This window comes from Giraffa tippelskirchi, chromosome 3 (genome assembly GCF_054371585.1).
Source record: "Giraffa tippelskirchi isolate mGirTip1 chromosome 3, T2T-mGirTip1v1.2.pri, whole genome shotgun sequence".
In the NCBI taxonomy this organism is placed as follows: domain Eukaryota; kingdom Metazoa; phylum Chordata; class Mammalia; order Artiodactyla; family Giraffidae; genus Giraffa; species Giraffa tippelskirchi.
In genome coordinates this window covers 92,291,027-92,308,914 of record NC_137277.1, presented here as the reverse complement: position 1 = coordinate 92,308,914, position 17,888 = coordinate 92,291,027, and the positions used below count along the sequence as shown (strand labels likewise).

The window sequence follows — 17,888 nt, the reverse complement described above, 5'->3', positions numbered from 1 at the left end:
TCCTTTGAACCTGGGGATTAGATGTGCGTTCAAATTAACTCTGTATAATACATGACACAAGCAAGTGCTCTGCAGTAGCATGTTTCAAGGTACATTTACAATGTTCGCATACATTTGGTACAGAGAAAAGGTTTATTTTTATAAGATAAAAGGACTTACTCTACAGAGGTCCGTCTATTCTTAAAATTTCATTAATTAGACAATGAAAGATGTGAGAAAGGACTCACATCCCAAGAGCCCCAAGCCCTTTCTTGGTTCTGCATAGAGAGAGGTGTATTAACTCCTTTCTGGCTCCAGGGAACTGCAGTAATTGGTTTCCAGGTGGTGAAGGCACTAGGAAGAACTGGACTAATCAACTGGAAAGAACAGATTGAGGTTTCAGGCTGCATCAAAGGAGGTGTAGAAGAAAGGAACTATCTTAATGAATTAACAGCAGAGGTGCTTCTCCTCACAACCATTTTGCACAGCATCATCCAATAGAATTTCTGTATTTTAGCACAACTCACTGTTATAGAAACTGTCTCTGGTTTGTTAGCTCCTTTTTAAGTAAATCAACACAAAATGAGAAATTGGCAATTAAATATGCAAATTAATGTTGGGAATTTTGGTACATGCAGAATTGTCCTCTTGCCTAAATAAATTGCATTTGAACTTCAAATCAATACTACTCTTGGATTCTACTGCTTCTTTAATCAAAATACTGAAAAGACTGTGAATAAAAATCAAAAATAGGCAAAGTAGAAATCACCCCTTTTAAAGTATGAAGAAAAGTATAAAATCTTTTAAAAACCTAATGTCTTCATTTGTGTTGTGGGATTTACTTAAGGTAATTATTATTGAGAGATAAGATATATCAATTATCCAAACAAAAATTCTAACTTTTTCTCTTCCTCAGAAATAACTATCACCCTTGCACATTATCCCAAACTTTAAGAATAAACAGTGTGGGGCTTCCCAGGTAGCTCACTGGTAAAGAATCTGCCTGCTAACGCAGGAGAAACAGGAGATGTGGGTTTGATCCCTGGGTGGGGAAGATTCCCTGGAAGAGGAAATAGCGACCCACTCCAGTATCCCTGCCTGGGAAATCCCATGGACAGAGGAGACTAGCAAGCTACAGTCCTTGGGGTCACAAAGAGTCAGACACGACTGAGCACTGCACAGCAGTAGCAGATTCATTTTTATTTAGGCGTTCACTGTGCTGTCTTCTAAGACACTAAGAGGTTAGTTGGGAGTAATGTATTCTATGAAGTCAGTTTATGTATTAAATACTATCTTAATACACATGATATTTTACTTCTAGGTGGGTGTTCTTGTCCGTATAATTCAAATAAGTGGATCCTTTCAAATTTACTTTTCCCATTTAAAACACATATCGCATTTGCTCAGTCAACTCTATCTTAATATGTTTTTGTTTTTTGCATTTGGAAAATAACCACTATAAACTTACACTTAATAAAACATGAGAATGATCACACAATCAATTCCAGTCTATGAAACCCTGGAGTTTTACACTCCAGCATCTGCTCACACAGATCAACAAGGCAAGAAGCCATTGTTGGTAACTTGATATTAATTTTCAGGACTCAGACCAATGTAGAAAATAGCAAAGGTCCTTTTAAATGACTCAAAGAGCATCATTCAACTTGACAAGTTAAAAATTTTATTCAACCATTCTGAACCGGGGTCCCCCCCATCATCAATCAGATAGATAATCTCCCCATAAATGGATAACTCGATATACACACATCTAATCAGATTCAGTGAAACTTAATAAGGATATCAACAGCTGGGCTTCAAATCCACAGAGGGTAAATTCACAAAAGGTATTTTTCTCGAAAGAAAAGTTAAGGCAATTGAAAATAGGGGATTAGAATGTAAATATTGTATTTTTCTTACTGTGGTACAATAGTACCCCTCCCAAACCCTCCCTCATCCCACTACACAAAGTCACAGTGAAAGGATGAAAGGAAGCAAAAGGGGTAATACAGTACCCATAATAAAGGGCTGAGGGGCGGAACCAGCGCTCCACCCCATCCAAGTTGGAGCAAGATTATCCTATACAAAATAGAAATATATAGTTTGTTATTAGTTAGAAATCTGATATGACAGAACAATTGGTGTTACTTGCATATGATGCTCTCTGTCTGTTTCCCTATCAATCAAGACTTGAGTTCTTTTGAAAAAGAAGAAGGTATTTAAGATTTCCTAGATAAGGAAATTGAAAATACAAAATGTATTTTACTCAAGTTATTCATGACATCAATTCACTCAGTTCAATTTTACAAGTTGAAAAATTTGGACTGGAAATTTGAAATACAATAAATGTTTCAAAGCTGTCAGCCAGAAATGTGCATGAAACATGCAAAACATAAAGGGCAAAGTGATGATAATTTATTTCTCACTTTCTAACTTCTTATCAAGCACTGTACGACATGCTTTACTTGGTAATATTGCATTAAAGCACATGCTTTGAAAAAGCGACAAAACAACGAAAATAAAATGAGTCTGATTTACGCTTTGACATAGCCATTGTGATTTTATGCTACTAGGGAAAAGAATAAAATGAGAGTTTCTGAATAGATTCAAAGCTCACTTCTAAATTATAATCATCATTATCATTTCCATCCTCACCAGCATATATGTTTATATTTTTAACAAAGTCAAAAATTCCAAACACCAGAAACAAACACACACAAATAGAATCAATAATCAGGTTACTTTGTCTTTACAATGCCAAATACGTGTTGAAACCATCAGCCATTTTAGGGTTGTATACATGCTGTCATTATGAGGCAAGAACTATATTCATAAATGTGATAATTTAAATGATGAGTTCATCTCCTATCAGTATCTATAATGAGTTTATGTTTTTCAAGTTTCAAAAATTGGCTTCCCCTACAGCATAAAAACATTATTGATCAAAATTATAGAGAAGGTCCTTTCTATAAAAATTAAAGGCCCATAGGGCCAGTATTGTTTTGGAAGTAAGGTGTTAAATATGAAAATGTCTGGCCTTTGAATTCATGGATTTAATCAACTTACAAAAGGTCAAACCTGAAATAATTATAAGAGCCTCAAATCTTTAGAGCTGTTCAGATATCAGAAAACTTTTCAAATGTGCATGCATGCTAAGTGGTTTCAGGCATATTCAAATCTTTGCGACCCTATGGACTTGTAGCCCATCAGGCTCCTCTGTCCATGGGGATTCTCCAGGCAAGAATAGTGGATGGGTTGCCACTCCCTTCTCCAGGGGATCTTCCCAACCCAGGTCTTAAGTCTCCTGCATTGGCAGGCTAGTTCTTTACCATTAGCGCCACCTGGGAAGCCCCTTTTCAAATGTGACTTCCAATCAAATGTTTTAAAAAAACATAAAAAAATCCTTTCAAGTAGAATATATAAAAATGATATTTTTCTCTATTTTAAGTGGAAAATAAACTTTATTTTCACATATCCTGAAGAGAATTTGAGTAACATTTTAGTAAAAATGTGAGGATCTCATAAGACTGGTGGCTCAGATGGCAAAGAGTCTACCTGCAATGCAGGAGACCTGGGTTCTATCCCTGGGTTCAGAAGATCCCCTGGAGAAGGGAATGGCAACCCACTCCTGTATTCTTGCCTGAAGAATCCCATGGGCAGAGGAGCTTGGCAGGCTGCAGTCCATAGGGTCATACAGAATTGAACATGACTAAAGCAACTTAGCACTTATATATAATCTTAAAGTCAATATTACTGTTTATATAAATTAAGATTAATATAGTTACAGGTTGAGGTTATATTAATATAACTTTTTAAAAACTTTGAAATTCAATTAACTTTTAATATCTACCCTTGAACATTCAAATAAGGCTAACTTTGGCATTGTACAGACAAAATTTTGACAACTTAAAATTTTTTTCTTTAATATTTAGGCATGATTTATATTATTTTCAGTACAACTAATTGAACACAGTTTAGACCATCACAAATGAGAACCACATGATGTAGGATTTATTTTAGTTGATTATCATCATCATCATCATCATGACACATAGTACTTTAATATTTCATCTGCTTTTTTGTGTACTGGTTTGCAAGGAAACTCCCAAAATGGATTAAGAAATAAAGTCATTTTAATGAGCACAGCAGATAAATGATATTATGTCATTTCAAAGGAGGCCTAAGTTCTCTTGCATATCACCTAGAAGTAAATATGCAACAGATAAAAAGATAAGGTAGCAATTTTGCAAGGATTTGCCATTCCTTTTGCATGCATGAGTTTTCCTTTTTTAAAATTTAGTTTAATTTTGGCTATCTACAATACTTCAGGTTCTTTCATGGTTCTTACCCTCATCCCTTCAAATCGTGATAAGGCTCTTAGAGGTCTCAGAGCTCTTAGTGTCCTGAGAGATTTGATGGCACCAAGTTCTGAGTAACCCAAGGCATTTGCTGTTAAACTGACCAATGAAACCTGAAAGCATACAAAAATCAATAAATATAGTATTGCCATTCAATTTGTAGTATTCTGTAACACAATTATAATTTATTACAATTTTATTTTATTGAAGTATGGTGGCTCAGATGGCAGAGAATCTATGTGCAATGAAGGAGACCTGGGTTCTATCCCCGGGTTGGAAAGGTCCCCTGGAGAATGGAACGGCTACCCACTCCAATATTGCCTGGAGAATTCCCTGGACAGAGGAGCCTGGCAGGCTACAGTCCATGGGGTTGCAAAGAGTCGGACAAGAGTGAGCGACTAACACTTCCACACATAGTTGAATTGCAATGTTGTAACAATTAACATTTTTTATTTATAATTATTTAGAAGATAAATGCTTACATGTTTTTAGTAAACCACTTAAAATTTTAAGGAAATATTTTTAGTTTGATACAAAGAAAGTAGCTTTCATGTTGTTATTTAAAGCTAGTTGAATAAAAAAACAATAAATGTCATGCGATTTATTAATCCCTCAAGTAGTTAGAAAACCTAAATAAAAACTGATTTTCAAAAGGAAGAAAGCCAGGTACAAGAAAATGTCATCGATCATCCTTTCTTTATTAAGTTGCTGCTGAATTTAGAGATTTGCCAATGGCTAGTAATAAAATGTAAAAACCGCGATTGTATCAGAAAAGGCAAGCAATCTCTATCCTGTGTTGTTTGGTGTTTTCAATTAATGATAACTGATACCCTCCGAAATCAATGCACTAAGCCACATTAGTTTTGAGGTTGATTTTTTGGCAGTGATTTTTTTTTTTGTTGTCTTGCTAATACTTGGTGTTTTCACTTGCCTAAAGTTTATTTCTATATAAATAATGTCAGTTAAAAGTAATTCCATCATGAAATTTACTCAAATTTTTAATACTAATTTAGAACCTCCTGCCATGGTACTTGACCCAAAATGACCAGTCAATACTTATTAAATAAACTAAATTTCATTTGCATGAAATATGCAATAACTAAGAAATAAAATTTTAGGTGTCTGATTCTTTAAATAAAGACCAAAACTCTGTATCCAAATAGAATTTCTTTGGCTTGAGAATAGAATATTGGATAGTTCCAAATAAACAAAATGCTATTTTTGCAAAATTTTCTATATCTTAGTGTATTAAGTTGGCTTACATTTACTATGCTTTTTACTTTACTTGAGATGTGGTATAATTCCTTTTGTCTTTTTTTTAGAGTGATACACTGATCCTTAAGAAATAATTAAAACAGAACCTTGAAAAATGAAAGTATTACTGTTGCAAAACTACAAAATTCTCTATAGAATTATTTTCCTAAACTATTTTGGAAATGGCTATTCAAAACCAACTTACAATAACAAAATCATTATTCTTCCACTAAAAAGTTCAGACATGTAATAAGTATAATAAAGAAAAGTAAAGCTTAGAAATTTTTAAAAAGTTTAAATTACATTTAGATTTAAAGCCTAATTTGAAAGTTTTTGAGGAGTTGAAATATGAAATAACTTCTAGTGTTTGAAATATCAATAGCAGAAACTTTTTTATCTTTGTGAAATGCTTAAGCAATTATTCATTTGATTTCAGTACTCTATTAGTTTCAAGTTTACAACATATTTGTTCAAAATTTTTATAGATTATATTTCATTTAAAGTTATTATAAAGTATAGGCTAAATTCCCTGTGCTATACTATATGTCCTTGTGGCTTACTTATTTTATACATAGTAGTTTGTACCTCTTAATCCTCTACCCCATCTTGCCCCTCCCCCATTCCCTCTCCTCACTGGTAACTACTAATTCATTCTCTACATCTGTGAAATCTATTTTGTTATATTCACTAGTTTGCTTTATTTTGTAGATTTCACCTTTAAGTGATAACATACAGCACTTGTCTAACTTATTTCACTAAGCATAACAACTTCCAGGTCTATTCATGTTGTTACATATAGCAAAATCTCATTCTTTTTATGGCTGAGTAGTATTCTATTTAGTAGTATTCTAATCTTTATCAATTCATCTCTTGATGGATACTTAAGCTGCCTACACATCTTGGTGATTGTAAATAATACTGCTATGAACATTGGGGTGCATGTACCTTTTTAAATTAATATTTTCATTTTCTCCAGATATATACCCAGGAGTGGAATTACTGGGTCATATGGTAGTTCTGTTTTTAGTTTTTTGCAGAACCTCCATACTGTTTTCTACAGTGACTGTACCAATTTACATTCCCACCAACAGTGTACAAGTGTTCCCTTTTGTCCATTTTTATTTGTGGCCCTTTTGATGATAGCCTCCCTGACAGGTGTGAGGTCATATCTCTTTATGGTTTTGATCTTCATTTCCCTAATGGTTAGTGATACTGAGCATCTTTTCATGTTCCTATTGGCCATATGGATTTCCTCTTTGGAAAAATGTCTATTCAGTTCTTCTGCCCATTTTCTAATTGGGATGTTTGCTTTTTGATGTTGAGTTGTAGGAGCTATTTATGTATGTAGAATATGAGCCACTTTTCACTCTTGAGGTTGTTTTTTTTTCTAATTTACTCATTTCATAAGCTTTTCAAATAGCTCTGGATTTGCCTTTGTTCAACAGAATTAAAAAGATATTGCATGGCTCTTAGTTCTAGAAATACTTTGCATAAGAAAATTGAGTAGTTCTGCTGGATTATCATTTTAGGAGAATAAAACTGCTGTCTATGAAGTCTGTGGTATTTTGAAAATACACTTTTAAAGCTGAAAATATGCCAAACATAAAGCATGATGTCTGCCTTTAACAAATCTCAAAGACAGCTACTTGCTTTGGGCTGATGAAGTATTAATTGTTAAATACACCAACTCTGTGAAGGGCTGTTGGTATATTATGGGCTTGCCGTAAATCTAGTTAGATTCTAGAGTAACTCTCATCACTGCATGAAGTAGACTTTTTTATCTTAGATAACCACCACAAATCCCATCCTCCCAATGTTAAATCAGTACTAAATTAGCTTATTTATTACAAAAACTACACTATTATTCGGTGAATTAGTTTAGTGTCTATTAAGTAGCATATCCTGTCAACATAACAGGGTGATCAAAGATTCACTATTTTGGAATTAGTTTGTAGATACGACAAATTACCTTGAATGAAAGACAAAAATATGGAAGATACTTACATCAACAATTAAGAAGTCTAGCCAACACCAGGCATTGGTGAAATATGTTTGATAGCCATATGCCACCCATTTTAGAAGCATTTCCAGAATGAAAATGTAAGTGAAAACCTTGTCAGCATATTCCAACATTGTTTTGATCGTCTTTCGCTGGTCAATATATATATCCTCAAATGCCTATAAAGAAAAGTTATGCATTTTAGTTTTCTGAAACTTTTATACTACAACTATTATAGGCTGTTTTCCCTGATTACATATTTTTTCCTGATTTTCATATATATAAAATGACATTTCATTGGAATAGGAGGGCAGAGGAAAAGTAGTTATTGATGTTTATTTTTCTTTCTTTCAAAGATCTTTTAATGAATCAGGAGAAAAGTTATGCTCTCTATTGATCTAACCAAAAGGAAGAAATAAAAGCATAGCTCTAAGGAATTAAAATGACTTGTCCAGGAAATAGTTCTTGATGTCATGTCTTGATGCTGGTATCCCAACTTGAAGTTATTTATTCTCTTTGTTTCATATCTTTTGCCTCCTCCTGTTGGCCTCTTTATTTTTTCCACAGAAAGGAGGTTGAAGAAATAAAAAGTAAAGGCTTATATTTTTCATAAAGCAGAAATTATAATTGATCAATACATCACCTAATTTTACTATACAGTTGAGTTCATTTGTCCCCTTCATTTTGTTGACAGTTTATGTTTATCAGCAAAGATATGGTGTAACAAAGATGGTAGGATAAAATTCCTTCTCATTTAGACTATAATATGTATTCTTCTTCTAATATGAACCTCAATGATACTTTATATCTAAGTCTATATTCATTTAAATGGTGAAAAAAACTATTTCTTATCTAAAGTAGCATGTAGATAAAATTTATTTCATCAGAGAAATATGCAGAAAAATTTAGGCCTGTGTTAGAATTATACATTCTTAAGTTAAATAAACCTAGGTTATTGTGTTTCAGTTAAGTACTGTATCATCTTTCCATCTCTGTCTGTCTGTATACATCTATTTTATGGCTTACGTAGTCTATTTGTGTCAGCATTTTCCTAAAATGCTATCTATGTGCTATACTTTACATTTTTTAAAATGATTTTTATATAAATAGAAATTGATTCTGATGAAATGAACACCTTTATATAGAGAGAAACCAATCCTTAAATGATTACTTAGGCACATTGCCCAGTATTTATTGTTACCAATATTCACTGGTTTTGGAGTAACAAAAGAACACTGGATGCATTTCAAAAGGGACAAAGAAGTGGTCCCTAAGGACTTATCAACTTTCCATAAAGAGATAATAATAATATAATTCATAAAGAAAATTCATCAGATCATAGAAATTATACTAATATATATACCCCAAAACAGGACTTTAACTACTCTGTATTTTCATGCTTACTTTGTTGTTAAAATATGAGTAATTAAATATTCATGAACTTTGGTTATCATGAATAAATTAGAGGGACAGATTTTCTGGATTACTTAATAATAAATCAAAATTAATAACTAGTTAATTAGAAAAGTGTGTATACATAATAAAAGTAAATGCAGAACTGCATAGTTATACATTGTCTATAGTCTGGAAGATATGACGTGGTGTTACTAAAAATGCCCTGGAGATAGGTAGAAAGATATGAGTGCATGAGTAGGTGGATGGATGGATATAGTGATGTATGCATGTTTAAGGAAGAAGTCATAAATAGAGATAACAGTTTTGGGGTTATCAAACAGAGATTATCGGCTGATTCCATGGAAATGGAAATAGCTATACAATGAGGGTTCAAGAAAAATAATGCATTGGATAGTAAAAGAATGCAACAGAAAGGATTAATAAATCATCAGTATTAGGTGATTCTAAAACTTAGTATTATGGCACTTTTGCTTAATATTCACTCACCAGTGCACCACTACTAAGGAGAATCATGAAAACAATGAAAGTCTCAAACCAGTTATGTTCAACTATTCGGAAACACGTTCTTCTCAGATTCCACCATTGTTTTCCTCTCCCTTCTTCCACACTGATTTGGCAACATTTGAATCTTTGTACGCAGCCTGCAAATACAATGTTCAAACAGGAGCAGATAAATAACTTCTCCTGCTTCAATGATACCCTTTGGCGTATTCTGGATTCATTTTCTCATGACTATTGCCATCTCCATCTTGCTGGGCTAACTCTGTAAGCCTAGGGTAGTAGGAACACATGCATTAGCGACGTGAAGTGGTGAAAACTATTCAGCCCCTTATTTCCATGGGAAATATAAATCATGGAGAAAACAAAGCAATAAGTATGGATTTATTGTCCATACTGCACCAGGCTCAACTAGGTAGTGTGCAGGGATCAGGAATGAGGCAGTGCTTATTTCCTGTTCCACCCAAGTATTGGAAAGTGATGTTTTCATGGAAAAAAATGTGCTTGCAATTCATTTGATAATAATATAAAAATTATTTTTAAAGCAAATGTTGTGTATGAGAATTTTGACCAGTGTTTAAGATGCTGACTTCTTGCAAAATCACCATTTTATCTGAAAAATTATAAATTAGTCATTCATTCTGACTACATTAAATGATCTTTTCTCCATGTTCATGGTTCCTCACACATGGCAGGTATAACCAAAATATAATGAGAGATTTTACATATATTAGCTTATCAGAAGTAATTAAAATAGATTGACTACAACATACTATTCTATTCTGAGTTGTCCATTTTGGATGATCAACAGATTTAAAAAAAGAAAAAAAAACAACTGCACTCTATAAATGTAAGATTAACATGAAGGTCATTTTTTTTACCTTCAGTGAAACAGGCTTCAGGTTCAAGGGTTTCCTCAGGTTCTACTACAGGCTGTTCCTCGGCAGGTGCTCCAATGTCTACAGTGCTACCTTCAGATGAACTACTGCTTTCATTAAGTTTCTGACCATGAGATGGACATAAAAAGTAAATCACTTTAATTTGGTAACTAAGAAATAGTCTAGCAAGAATACTATGAACTGATTTTGGATTCTCCTTGAAATAAAGAGATTTTTAAGATTAGAGCAAAAGAGTGATTGAATAAGAGGAGGAAATAAGAAAATAATCTATCATTCACCATAATTTGCAGTGTATGAAATCAGACTGGTATGCTTTGAAGTTACAAATGGCTATTAAAAATATGTACTAAGCAAACCACTGTCTTATGAATTAGAAAAGACCCAAAAGGAAGGTTGAAGGAGGAGGAGTTAGTATAATTGCTATCATTTTAGAGATGATAACATTAAGGCTTAGACAGGATAAGTAACTTGTCTAATGTCATATAACCAGGAAATGAGAAAACCAAGATTTGAATTATTCCTGAGCCCAATGCCCATGCTGTCTTCTGTGCAACTACACTGTCTCTGAAATAAGAGAAACAGTGTGTTCACATGCTTATAATTCTATCCATTTAAAAGTGAAAATAATCCATAGGAAAAATTCTAAGGTGAGTCTAACACATGAAGAGAATCTACAATTCAATCTTGAAGTGACACAAAAACAAAAAAATCTATCCATAATGTAAACCAATAATGGAATTTTACAATGATATAAATATTCAGTATCTTCATGGAAATAATTTCATCAGATGCAAAAAAACTAACCTTTGGGTAGTTGTAGACATGAGTTCCTATTTAATCTTTGATTACAGTAATTCTTCCAAATGAATTATACACTTGTTAGAAAGCAAATGGCATAATAGTAACTTAAGCACAAGCAATAATAAAACATTTTGGTATAATATTACTTTAACTCAGAGAAATTTTTTAAAAGTACTACTTGAAAAGTCTTTAAAATTTTGAGGCAAATCTGGTTCTTGCTTATCATAGTTCTTCACACATATTGCCAAATATCAGACTCCATATCAAACTTTGTATCCATTACTAAATATCATTATTGGTCATCCAGACTTCAGTTTTTCAATTAGTAACTGTACTAAGTACTAAGATGAAAAGACGTGAACCTAAAATAATATAAAATCAATTTGTTTATGTCCGTTGATTGCCACACTAAATAGCCTCCTCTGTTGTGTCTTGACTGTGTTGTTGTTCAGTTGCTAAGTCACGTCTGACTCTTTGTGACCCAATGAACTGCAGCACGCCAGGCTTCCCTGTCCATCACCAACTCCCGGAGTTGCTCAAACTCATGTCCATCGAGCTGGTGATGCCATCCAGCCATCTCATTCTCTGTCGTCCCCTTCTCCTCCTGCCCTCAATCTTTCCCAGCATCAAGGTCTTTTCCAATTGGTCAGTTCTTAGCATCAGATGGCCAAAGTATTGGAGCTTCAGCTTCAGCATCAGTCTTACCAATGAATACTCAGGACTATCTCCTTTAGGATGGACTGGTTTGATCTCCTTGCAGTCCAAGGGACTCTCAAAGGGTCTTCTTCAGCACCAAATTAAAAAAGCATCAGTTCTTCAGAGCTCAGACTTCTTTATGGTCCACCTCTCACATTCATACATGACTACTAGAAAAACCATAGCTTTGACTATATAGACCTTTGTTGGCAAAGTGATGTCTCTGCTTTTTAATACGCTGTGCCTTGCCTAGATGATGATAAAATAAATTGATACTTTTTTTCTTAGTATATAGTTACTCCAGGTCTTACTGGGTCAGACTTTCTTCAGATGAGAGCTGTTGCCAGTATATCCATCTTCACTCTCAAGATGGGCAAAATAAAGGACAGAATGGTATGGACATAACAGAAGCAGAAGATACTAAGAAGAGGTGGCAAGAAGACACAGAACTGTCCAAAAAAGGTCTTAATGACCCAGATAACCACAATCGTATGATCATTCACCTAGAGTTAGACATCTTGGAGTGTGAAGTCAAGTGGGCCTGAGGAAGCATCATGATGAATAAAGCTAGCGGAGGTGATGAAATTCCAGCTGAGCTATTTCAAAATCTAAAAGATGATGCTATGAAAGTGCTGCAGTCAATATATCAGCAAATTTGGAAAACTCAGTAGTGGCCACAAGACTGGAAAAGGTCAGTTTTCATTCCAGTCCCAAAGAAGGGCAATGCCAAAGAGTGTTCAAACTACCACACAATTGTGCTCATCTCACATGCTAGCAAAGAAATGCTCAAAATTCTTCAAGCTAGGCTTCAACAGTGCATGAACCAAAAACTTTCAGATGTACAAGCTGAATTTAGGAAAGGCAGAAGAACCAGAGATCAAATTGCCAACATTTGTTGGATCATAGAAAAACAAGGGAATTCCAGAAAAATATCTGCTTCACTGACTATGCTAAAGCCTTTCACTATGTGAATCACAACAAACTGTGGAAAATTCTGAATGAGATGGGAATACCAGACCACCTTACCTTCCTCCTGAGAAATCTGTATGCAGGTCAAGAAGCAACACTGAGAACAGGACATGGAACAATGGACTGGTTCCAAATTGGAAAAGGAGTATATCAAGGCTGTATATTGTCACCCTGCTTATTTAACTTCTATACAGAATACATCATGCAAAATGCTGGGCTGAATGAAGCACAATCAGGAATCAAGGTTGCTAGGAGAAGTATCAATAATCTCAGCTATGCAGATGACACCATGCTTATGGCAAAAAGCAAAGAGGAACTAAAGAGCCTCTTGATGAAGGTAAAAGAGAAGAGTGAAAAAGTTGGCTTAAAATTCAGCATTCAGAAAACGAAGATCATGGCATCTGGTCCCCCATCAATTCATGGCAAACAGATGGGGAAACAGTGGAAACTGTGACAGACTTTATTTTCTTGGGCTCCAAAAATTACTGCAGACAGTGACTGCAGCCATGAAATTAAAAGACACTTGCTCCTTGGAAGAAAAGCTATTACAAACCTAGGAAGTGTATTAAAAAGCAGAGACATCACTTTGCAGACAAATGTCTGTCTAGTCAAAGCTATGGTTTTTCCAGTAGTCATGTACAAAGGTGAGAGTTGAACAATAAAGAAAGCTGAGCACTGAAGGATTGATACTTTTGAACTGTGTTGTTGGAGAAGATTCTTGAGAGTCCTTTGGACAGCAAGAGATCAAACCAGTTAATCCTAAAAGAAATCAACCCTGAATATTCATTTGAAGGACTGATGCTGAAGCTTCAATACTCTGGCCACCTGATGCAAAGAGCCAGTTCATTGGAAAAGACTCTGATGCTGGGAATAATTGAGGGCAGGAGAAGAAGCAGGCCGCAGAGGATGAGTTGGTTGGATGGCATCATTGACTCAATGGACATGAATTTGAGCAAACTGGGAGTTAGTGAAGAACAGGGAAGCCTGGCGTGCTGCAGTTCCATGGGGCTGCAAAGAGCTGGACACAACTGAGTGACTGAACGACAACACTCTTAAGAATATTCTTAAAAATTAGCTACTCGTTTTAAAATCAAGCTTTATAATATATTACCAGTTATTATATTTCAAGGTATATTTCCCCTTTAATGCATACAGTTTGGAATCAATCTGGGAGAAATTTTTAAAGGATGTAAAAGATGATTAAATACCCATTATTAGTACTACAATGGAAGATGTGCTCTTAGAAAGTTCCCAGGTTTACACAAGTGATCCTTTAGATGTTTATAAATTAATCTCCAAACACAATTTAAGCAATATAAGTATACCCCATGGTTTGTTTGGACTATGGTAGGAAAGCAGAAGTATGTCTAGTGTCACTGAAACTCAACATATCTCAACTAAAGGCATGACTTTTTTTCCTCTCTGAAATGCACTTTTTAACTAAGTTCCTGATTCTATTTGAAATATCTTTCAGCACCTAGACTCAAAATCATCTTGCTTACTCTTATTTATTTCAAATATTGACAGTGAAGTCAAATTTAATTACACCTTTGAAATACTCTGCTCTCAGTTTCATCTTCCTGATTCCTAGGAATGCTCTGTTCACTCTTGTCACCTCTTTTCTGGACAGCTATAAATTCACCATTTATTCTAGTCTTACTTAATACTAGACCCTTGTGAACCACAAAGGCTTGAATTATGCTAGTTACCCAATAAATATTTGGTGCATGAATGAGTGCCTCTGCTTCAGATATTACTACCAAATGAAGTTTCTGTCTCCAGCTTGGCTTTCCAGCCAAATTTCCCAGATCTGTCTTTCACAGAAGCTGTACTTTAGTCACAGTGAACTTCTTTAATGTCCTCTGGCTTTTAGTAATATAGTGGTTTTTGCCCATCATTTTGGATGAATAATAATTACTCTATCCTCACCACTTTATCTGCACAACTCTTTGGGCACAGACTGCTTTTTATCTAGCCCACCTCCATGCTAATTGACTTACCAAACTAACAATGCTTGGCATTTTCGCTGTAAAACACAACGACTGATACCAGTAATATACTATTTTCTCAGGAGGTTGACTACACTGTAGTACACCTCTGCTTCTATCTGGTGAGTTGTATGTTTATCAAAAGTAAGCTGTTTGTTTTCAAATCAATCTGTACTATTGTAAATTAATATATTATAATTATGGAATTTACTCTTGCATAATTTGATAAAATGAGTTTGAAAACAAAGTTACTGTATTCATAAAAACTAAATTGAAGTCACTGCATAAATTTAATAAAGGCACATCCCACAAACATATACAAACATATAAAGAAAAGCTTGTTGGAGTTGCTGTATAACACAGGGAGCCCAACCTGGTGCTCTGTGATGACCTGAAGTGGTGGGATGGGGGTAAGGAGGGAGGTTCAAGAAGGAGGAATATATGTATAATTATGGCTGATTCACATTGTTGTACGGCAGAAACCAACAACATTGTCAAGCAATTTTCTTCCAATTAAAAAACAAATTAAAACATAGCTTGTTGTAAAATTAGGTGTGAATGGGTTATTTTTAAAAAGAGTATGCTGTTGTTGTTCAGTTGCCCAGTCATGTTCGACTCTTTGCAACCCCATGGACTGCAGCACATCAGGCCTCCCTGTCTCTCACCATCTCTTGGAGTTTGCCCAAGTTCATGTTCATTGCATTGGTGATGCCATACAGCCATCTCATCCTCTGATGCCCTCTTCACCTTCTGCCCTCAATCCTTCCCTGCATCAAGGACTTTTCCAAGGAGTCGTCTGTTCGTATCAGATGACAAAAATACTGGAGTTTCAGCTTCAGCATCAGTCTTTCCAGTGAATATTTAGGGTTGATTTCCCTTAAGATTGACTGGTTTGATCTCCTTGCTGTCCACGGGACTTTCAGGAGTCTTCTCCAGCACCACAGTGTGAAAGCATCAATTCTTTGGCATTCTGCCTTATTTATGGTCCAGCTCTCATAATCATACATGACCACTGGGAAGACCATAGCCCTAACTATATGGATCTTTGTAAGCAGAGTAATGTCTCTGGTTTTCAACACAATGTCTAGGTTTGTCATCACTTTCCTGCCAAGAAGCAATCGTCTCTGATTTCATGGCTGCAGTCACCATACGCAGTGATTTTGGAGCCCAAGAAAGAGGAAATCTGTTACTACTTCCACCTTTTCCCCTTTTATTTGCCATGAAGTAATGGGGGTGGATGCCATGATCTTAGTTCTTCTAATATTTAGTCTTAAGCCAGTTTTTCACTCTACTCCTTCACACTCCTCATGAGTCTCTTTAGTTCCTCTTCACTTTCTGCCATTAGAGTGGTATCACCCGCATATCTGAGGTTGTTGATGTTTCCCCTGTCTATCTTGATTCTAGCTTGTAACTCATCCAGCCTGGCATTTCTCATGATGTGCCCAACGTATAAGTTAAACAAACAAGGTAACAGCAGGCAGCCCTGTCGTACACCTTTCTCGGTTGTGAACCAATCAGTTGTTCTATACAAGGTTCTAACTGTTGCTTCTTGGCCCAAATACAGGTTTGTCAGGAGACAAGTAAGATGGTCTGGTATTCCCATCTCTCTAAGAGCTTTCCGCAGTTTGTCATGATCCACACAGTCAAAGGCTTCAGCATAGTTGACGAAAGAGAGAGAGGCGTTTTTTCTGAAATTCTCTTGCTTTCTCTATAATCTAGCAAATGCTGGAAATATGATCTCTAGTTCCTCTTCCTTTTTTAAACTCAGGTTGGACATCTGAAAGTTCTTGGTTCCCATAATGCTGACGCCTAGCATGCAAGATTTTAAGTATGTCCTTACTAGCCTGGGTGATGAGTTATGAGTGATTAGGATTGAGTTTTTCCAGTCCTGTGGCCACTGGTGGGTCTTCCAGATTTGCTGACATAATGAATGCAAAACCCTGATAACATCATCCTTTAGGGATCTGAAGAGCTCTGCTGGAATTTCATCACATCCACTAGTTTTATTAAGAACAGTGCTTCTTAAGGTCCACTTGACTTCTCACTCTAGATATAGAATGTCTGGCTTTGGATGACTAACCACACTATTGTAGTATATGGGCTATAAATTTCTGGAATGATGCTAAATTCAGATTGCTTTATAAAGTTCTTTATAATCTTTGTCTTCTGAAAAAACCTTAACTAGAATCACAGATGATGAATTACAGATGTAGCTCATGATAAGCAATGATGTTGAACTTGAAACAATGAACCCAGGCTGGAACAAGAGGTCCAAAGAGATATTTTAATGTAAGTATGTATCATTTTTCAAAATGAAGCAGTTTAATATTTGGGACCCAGAAGGAGTTTATATGCATTTCAGTCATGGGACATGGTTACAAATTAGATTTTTTAATTTAGTATTCATATATGGTTTAAATAGGCCCCTAAAACAACATTTTGCAAAAGAAGCCTGCTAAGCCACACCCGGGCTGACCCCTTTGATAGACCCTGATTCTCACACTTGGGAGGGAAACTTGCCCCAACTTTAAATCATACTGACATCAGATAAAGTGACATGTGAATGTTAGAAAAAACAAACCACAGGCAAGTGGATTCAGGCCAGCTAATCCACTCTAGATAAACTATGCTACCCCAAGAAAAATTTTAGTGTTTTTTCTTTAAGTTTGTACATAATGGAAATAAATAGAATTAGTGTGAAAAAGAAAAGAAAGACAAACAAAACTGACACCGAAGAGACTGAGCTGAGAAGCATGCCTGGACAATACAGAGGAGGCAGCAAGGGTTTTGATTGAAGAGCTAAATAAAGAACATTAATAGGTAAATTTGAAATTAAAAAATAAATAATAGATGTATTAAACAAAAATGGATTAAATAACAACATTAATAAATTGAACCCAAGCTTGTTGAGTCATTGGCGTCATCTTAGGATCCTGCTGATAATACTAAATTTTGTATGTTTTATTGATTTTTTTCCTAAGAACCACCTACTACACTAATATTGTCTGCTACATTAACTTCTCTTTATTTATGT

At 35.0% G+C, this 17,888-nt stretch overlaps 1 protein-coding gene across 1 annotated transcript in view; it reads right to left on the bottom strand.

Moving 5' to 3' along the window:
• Positions 1–17,888, bottom strand: part of SCN1A (sodium voltage-gated channel alpha subunit 1) — a 141,637-nt gene that overhangs the window by 14,322 nt on the left and 109,427 nt on the right. Inside the window, exons 18-21 of the mRNA XM_081581222.1 lie at positions 10,383–10,503; positions 9,490–9,644; positions 7,593–7,766; positions 4,325–4,447 (exon numbers count right to left, since the gene is read on the bottom strand). Of these exons, the coding sequence (XP_081437348.1) occupies positions 4,325–4,447; positions 7,593–7,766; positions 9,490–9,644; positions 10,383–10,503 (573 nt within the window). The remainder of the gene's footprint in view (positions 1–4,324; positions 4,448–7,592; positions 7,767–9,489; positions 9,645–10,382; positions 10,504–17,888) is intronic.